Source organism: Nicotiana tomentosiformis, chromosome 2 (genome assembly GCF_000390325.3).
Source record: "Nicotiana tomentosiformis chromosome 2, ASM39032v3, whole genome shotgun sequence".
NCBI lineage: Eukaryota > Viridiplantae > Streptophyta > Magnoliopsida > Solanales > Solanaceae > Nicotiana > Nicotiana tomentosiformis.
The window spans coordinates 10,633,035-10,640,423 of NC_090813.1; the positions used below are offsets into that span (position 1 = coordinate 10,633,035).

The 7,389-nt window shown below is 40.0% G+C and overlaps 1 protein-coding gene across 1 annotated transcript; it reads right to left on the reverse strand.

Moving 5' to 3' along the window:
• Positions 1-343: 343 nt before the first annotated feature.
• Positions 344-895, reverse strand: LOC117277925 (uncharacterized). Its single transcript, XM_033657355.2, has one exon. The coding sequence runs from the start codon at positions 893-895 to the stop codon at positions 344-346; it is 552 nt and encodes a 183-aa protein (XP_033513246.2).
• Between the last annotated feature and the right edge of the window lie 6,494 nt (positions 896-7,389).

Genomic DNA, 7,389 nt, shown 5'->3' on the forward strand with positions numbered 1-7,389 from the left:
AGCTAGATGTTCCACCCCTGCCTCTACCTCTACCAGCTACCTGAGGGCCTCGCTCTAGAAGGCGTACTGAAGAGGAGGAGACTGTTATAGATCTGGTGGGCTGAAGCATCACGCTTCTGTCCTTCATAGGACAATCCCTCATGTAACAACTAGGGTCTCTACAGGTATAACATACATTAGATCCCTGACGACATTGTCCAGAATGAGCTCTACCGCATTGACTACACCGTGAAGGAGGCACCCTCATCTGCGCTGAATCCCTCCGACTCTGAAAACCCAAAATTCTCGAGCCCTGGCCTGATTCAGAATAGACAGATCCCTCATAATGCAGCCTCTGCAACTGTCAGACACTATTAACAAGATATGGTGGCATAGGATCACCCGAAAAATCCTCAGGTTGTCTAGCAGACCTAGCTTTCTTACGCTGACCCTCATTACGATTCTCGTATTGCTGCCGTTGCCAATCCTCAAAATTCTGAGCATAAGCCTGGATGCGGGAAATACCCATACTATCAAGCAGAGTGGCCGTGAAACACTCATTAATCAGGTGCGGCCCAAGTCTTACCACAAACCGATGCACTCGATCACTCATCTCATCCACAATCGAGGGGGCATACCTCACCAAGGAATCAAACTGGAGACTATACTCCCACACACTCATATTCCCTTGTTTAAGAGTCAAGAACCTGTCTACCCTTGCCTGACGAATCTCTGCCGGCAAGTAATGAGGCAAGAAAGCCCCTGAGAACTCTTCCCATACCGTTGGAGGTGCATTTGTCCCTCTAGACAATTCCCAAGTTTCATACCACTGAACCGCAACATCCCACAATCGGTAAGAGGCCAACTCTACTGACTCAATATCTAATGCATGCATCACCCTCAAAGTCCTCTGCATCTTATCTATAAAGTTTTGCGAGTCATCATCCTTGTTGGATCCGGTAAACACTGGAGGGTCGAGGTTTATAAAGTCTCGAACTCTCGCGCTAATAACCCTGTCAACGTAACCAACACTTGTACCAACCTGGCGCTAAGCATGAGTGGCTACCAATCTAGCCAACAACTGTACTACACTTCGCATATCCATATCCTCATCGTGAGCAATAGGTAGAGGTACTGGGTTCCTCCTAATCTCCTCGGGTGCTGGCGAAATCGGAGAACTATACGAGGGTGTCGCAATTCCCCTCGGGGTCTCACTCTGTCCCTCACTAGACATTGGTGCTCTAGTCGTGCCCTTATCTGCCACTATTTTACCCTTCTGACTAGTTGTAGCTTTACTGGTCATAGGCATCGATGTATATATAAAACAAGTCAAAGGTCAAGGGCTTTATTCCCTACGACTCTGCTTTATTGCACGATCTAATATCAAGAAGGAAGGGTAATGGGTCCCTAAATGCCCTATAGTTTCCTGTTTATACAACGTGGCATACAACACATTTATAAACAAGACTCTACTAGACATGGCTTGCAGACAACCCTAGGACATATCTGCTCTGATGCCAAGTTTTTCACGACCCAAATCGGAGGGACACGACTGGCACTCGATGCCTACTCAACCGAGCACCATGTACCTTATCCTTCTTTACTATAAGACTCGTCACGGATAGGCTACATCTATATATATAATTAACAGTATTAGAACTTAACTCACATAACTAATTTAAAAAGATTTATATAAATACATAGGGGTCGACAAGGCCGTTGATATGCCACACCTAAAACTATACCCATGACACTGTCTGCAAAACTTCTAAGAAATCATGACCATAATATATAAGTCGGGACATGGTTCCCGACATCCTTATAAAATAAAATAACATATATAGAACGTGACTCGGCAATACTCCAGGAAGAAGTGGAGCTCCCCGACCAAAAGCTGATATCTGGAGGTAGCCAATAGTGGATGGTCCACAGCTCGCCTATCTACACCTGCGTGGCATGAAACACAGCGCCCCAGGAAAAGGGACGTCAGTACGAAGAATGTACAGAGTATGTAAGGCAGAAATGAAACGCAATAATAAGATACTATCTCAGGGAGGGATAAAAGTCAACTTATAACCTCTGACTTGCCACTGATGGCCATAACATATAGAATAAGACACATCTCGTATATATAAATAAAACTACAATATAATAGTTATGATTACATCATTCTTATGAAGTAAACATCCCAACTGATCAGTGGTAACTGCCCGATCGACCGTAGCACGGTGGTAAATGCATGACTTCCCGACCGGCCGTAACTCGGTGGTAAATGTGTAACTGCCCAACCAATCGTAGCTCGATGGTAAATGTGTAACTGCCCAACCGGTCGTAGCTCGGTGGTAAATGATGATGCATATAATACCATTATGAACATTAACATATTTATCAAATACCTCAATAGGGAACTAGATACTTACTTAGACATGCTTGAATATAATTTTATAGGAATGAATAACGTAGACCTTCTTAGTTACTAAAAGAAGAACCATTTATGAAATAACATTATGTTTCCGTATCGTTACTTGGATCATGCAAAAAGAAAGAAGTATTAACCTTAACATACCTCAATATTTTATGGCTCGTTGTTGTTGAAATCCGCAGATAGATACGAGTCTGCTCTTAGTTTTTGCGGATCACCCAAGAAAATATAATATCTCCCTTCTTCAAAAGATGTTCCTTAAATTTAAAGTGAATGGAACGAATTGGAATTAACTCCCATGTTTCCTTCCTTTAGATACTGCCACTCCCAACTATCCCTTCTCAAAGTCTCATTTTGATTCATGCCACCTATTTTAATGAATGGAAGAGTCACAATGTTTTCAAGGCAAAATCTGCCACGTGAGTTTATTTATCTAAGAATTTTTAATTATCTCCCACTAAAATTCATTAATTACCCAATTATTCACGTAATTAAAAATTATCTCAAATTACTTAAAATACTACTCACTTTTAACATACTTTACACACCTAACTATCATGGCCATGCGGTATCTTGTATGATACCAGTCCATAAATATCGACCATTATAGCTCAGACCGTATTTTATCCCAAATTGACAACCCTCAACGAAACTCATTTTCTTTAATTCGTTTACCCTTTAACCTTCACGTCACTTACTTATCGCCTGTTATAAATAGCATAAATACTTATAACCTCAAAAATAATCTCATCACCGAGTCTACGTCGATTAACTTACGACGAAACTTTAACGTATGAAGTACGGGATGTAACAGTGAGAGGTTGACCATGGTGTACATGAGGAGAGGTAGAGGTAAGCCAAATAAGTATTGGGGAGAGTTGATTCGGCAGGCGCCTCTTCAGCTGATCGAGGGCATGACCCTTGATAGGAGGGTATGAAGGTTGAGAATGAGGATAGTTGGGTAATAGGTAGTCGAGCGCATCTCTCCTTCCTATACGAGTAGTATTAATATTATTTTTGTAGTCTCTTATGTGTAGATTTCTATTACTATCTGTTGTTTCTTTCGCTTCGATTTGTGTTTATCATCTTATCTTGTTGTTGGTGCTCCTTGTTACTGCTTCTTTTTCTTCTGTCTTTTTAGCCGGGAGTTTATCGAGAACAATCTCTCTATCCTCATAAGGTAGGGGTTGTGGAGTCCATACCATAAATTAACTAAAAGAAAAAAAAACAAAAAATAAAGAAGAAAACAGATTCCAAATCTTGATTTGGAACAATTTGCAAGAAGTAAATCGGCAAATTGACAACAATAACTTGCAAACTAATTAATTTGATTGGTTGGAGTGGCCGGTCACTCTTCCTATAAAAGGAAGGCTTCAGCTTCTCATTCGACACACCAATCTCAGAGAGAAATATATTTGAGAACATAGATAGCATTGTGAGTTATTCACAGACGGTGTAGTTTGTGAGAAAACATAGAGAGTGTGAGCGATATTATAGTGAGGTTGGAATCTCAAAAGAGGGTTATTCTTTAGAGTGTGTAGTGGTACATGGAGTACTTTACTCGGGACTACGGAATGTAAAATTCTTCATTATAATGAATTACTTTGCTCCTCTCGGGCCCGTGATTTTTCCCTTAATCACAAGGGTTTTTCACGTTAAAATCTTTGTGTCGTTGTTGCTCTTTATTATTCTTGTTGATTACTGTATCTCGATACTACCTTATTGTTCCGCTGTTATTACTGTAGATATTATTTTTGTGGGGGATTTATTCCCAACAACTGGTATCATAGCAAAGGTTCTGCTCGTTCACAGAAATACTGTTCATGGTCGGTTGTACTATACTCGGTGAATAAAATATCCAGAGTAAATTACGAGGTAGTAAAATTCAACGGAGATAGTGGTTTTTCAATATGGCAAAGAAAGATGAAGGATCTGCTCATCTAACAAGGATTACACAAAGTATTAGACAATAATGCCAAGAAGCGTGATACCTTGAAAACTGAGAATTTGGCTGACTTGGATGAAAAAGCTGCTAGTACAATCAAGTTACACTTATCAGATGATATGGAAAATAACATCATTTATGAAAACACTGCATATAGAATTTGGACAAGGTTGGAAAGTCTATACATGTCCAAAACATTGACAAATAAATTGTACCAGAAGAAACAATTATACGCCCTACATATGGGTGAAGGTATAAATTTTTCGTCACATTTAAATGTGTTTAACGGACTATTCACGCAACTTGCCAACCTCGGAGTAAAGATCAAGGAAGAGGATAAATCCATCTTTCTCTTGAACTCATTGCCATCTTCGTACAATAATATGGCACCAACCATCCTCCACGGTAAAACCATTATTGAGTTAAAGGGCATGATCTCATCATAGAAGGTAGAGGCAGAATTTACCAAAGGAGTTCGAGCAATTATGGTAGATCCGGAGGTCGTAGGAAGTCCAAAAATAGTTCCAAATCAAAAGCCAGAAATTGTTATAATTGCAATAAATCGGGTCACTTCAAAAGAGATTGCCCAAATCTAAGAAAGGGCAAAGGTGAAAGTAGTGGTCAAAAGAATAACAACAACACAACCGCCATGGTTCAAAACAATGATAATGTTATTCTCTTTATAATTGAGGTAGAAGAATGCATGCACTTGGCAGGTCCAGAGTCGGAATGGGCAGTTGACACAGCTACATCTTACCATGCCACACTGGTAAGAGAATTTTTTTCTAGATATGTAGTAGGTGATTTTGGCACTGTGAGAATGGGTAACACAAGTTACTCAAAGATTACGGGGATTGGTGGCATTTGTATCAAGACAAATGTCGGATGCACATTGGTTCTAAAGGACGTGCGACATATACCTGATTTGTGGATGAACTTAATCTCGGGAATAGTGTTGGACCGAGATTGATACGAGAACTATTTTGCAAATCAAAAGTGGAGACTCACCACGGTATCATTGGTGATTGCAAAGGGAGTTACTCATGGCACGTTGTGTAGGACAAATATAAAAATATACCAAGGTGAATTGAACGCGGCACAAGATGAGTTTTCTATAGATTTGTAGCACAAAATAATGGGTCATATGAGCGAGAAGTGATTGTACATTCTTACGAGGAAATCACTCATCTCTTATGCCAAAGGTATAACGGTAAAATCTTGTGACTACTGTTTACTTGGTAAGCAGTAGAGAGTCTCATTTTAGGCATCGTCTGAAAAAAATTTGAATATACTTGATTTGGTATATTCTGATGTTTGTGGTCCAATGAAAATTGAATCGATGGGCGGTAATAAATATTTTATTACTTTTATTGATGATGTTTCATGAAAATTGTGGGTTCAAATTTTGAAAACCAAATAGCAGGTGTTTCATATTTTCCAGAAGTTTCATGCTCTGGTGGAAAGGGAGATATGCCAAAAGCTAAGCGTCTCCGAAGTGACAATGAAGGTGAGTACACTTCAAGGGAATTTGAAGAGTACTATTCGAGCCATGGTATCAAACATGAAAAGACAGTTCCTGAAACCCCACAACACAATGGTGTAGCTGAGAGGATGAACCGCATCATTGCTGAGAAGGTGAGCGGCATGCTCAGAATGGCTAAACTGCCTAAGTCATTCTAGGGTGAAGCAGTTCACACAACCTGTTACCTGATCAATGGAGTCCATCGGTTCCATTGGAGTTCAACATCCCAGAGAGAGTTTGGACCAACAAGGAGGTGTCATACTCATATTTGAAGGTGTTCGGTTGCAGAGCTTTTGCACGTATACCAAATGAGTAGAGAACAAAGCTGGATGATAAATCTGTTCCCTGCATATTCATCGGATATGGAGATTAATAGTTCGGGTACATATTATAGGATCCTGTAAAGAAGCAGGTCATCAGAAGCAGAGATGTATTCTTCTGAGAAAGTAAAGTTGGAACTGCAGATGACCAGTCAGAGAAGGCAAATAATGGTATAATCCCTAACCTTGTTACCATTCCTTTTACTTCTAAATATCCCACAAGTGCAGTAAGTACGACCGACGAGGTTGCCGAGTAGGGAGAGCACCTAATGAGGTTATTGAGTAGGGGGATCAACTTGATAATGGTGTCGAGCAAGTGGAGTACTCCACTCAAGGAGAAGAACAACCATAACCTATGAGGAGATCATAGAGGCCAAGGGTAGAGTCATGTAGGTACCCTTCCACAGAGTATGGAACGTACAAGCTTGTTGAACTTCCAAAGCGTAAAAGACCACTCAAATGCAAACGGGTCTTTAAACTCAAGAAAGATGGAAATGGCAAGCTGGTAAGATACAAAGCTCAATTGGTGGTAAACGGCTTCGAATAGAAGAAATGTATTGATTTTGACAAAATTCTCTCACCTGTTGTCAAAATGACTTCTATTCGAACAATCTTGAGCTTAGCAGCTAGCCTAGATCTTGAAGTGGAACAGTTGGACGTGAAAACTGCATTGCTTCACGAAGATTTGGAAAAGGAGATCTATATGGAGAAACCATAAGGATATGAAGTAGCTGAAAGGAAACACATGGTGTGCAAACTGAATAAGAGTCTTTATGGGTTGAAGCAGGCACCAAGGCAGTGGTACAAGAAGTTTGACTTATTCGTGAAAAGTTAAACTTACATAAAAACATATTCTGATCCATGTGTATACTTCAAATGATTTTCTGACAACGACTTTATTATTTTGTTGTTGTATGTGGATGAAATGTTAATTGTAGGAAAAGACAATGAGCTGATTGCAAAGCTGAAAGGAGATTTGTCCAAGTCATTTGATATGAAGGACTTAGGCCTAACACAACAAATTCTGGGGATGAAGATAGTTCGAGAGCGAACAAGCAGAAAGTTGTGGTTGTCTCAGGAGAAGTACATTGAACATGTACTGGAACGCTTCAACATGAAGAATGCTAAGCTAGTCAGCACAACTCTTGCTAGTCATCTGAAGTTGAGCAAGAAGATGTGTCCTACAACAATGGAGGAAAAA

Coding starts and splice junctions, on each gene's coding strand:
- LOC117277925 (XM_033657355.2), bottom strand. CDS start 895: ATGCAGAGGACTTTGAGGGTGATGCATGCATTAGATATTGAGTCAGTA.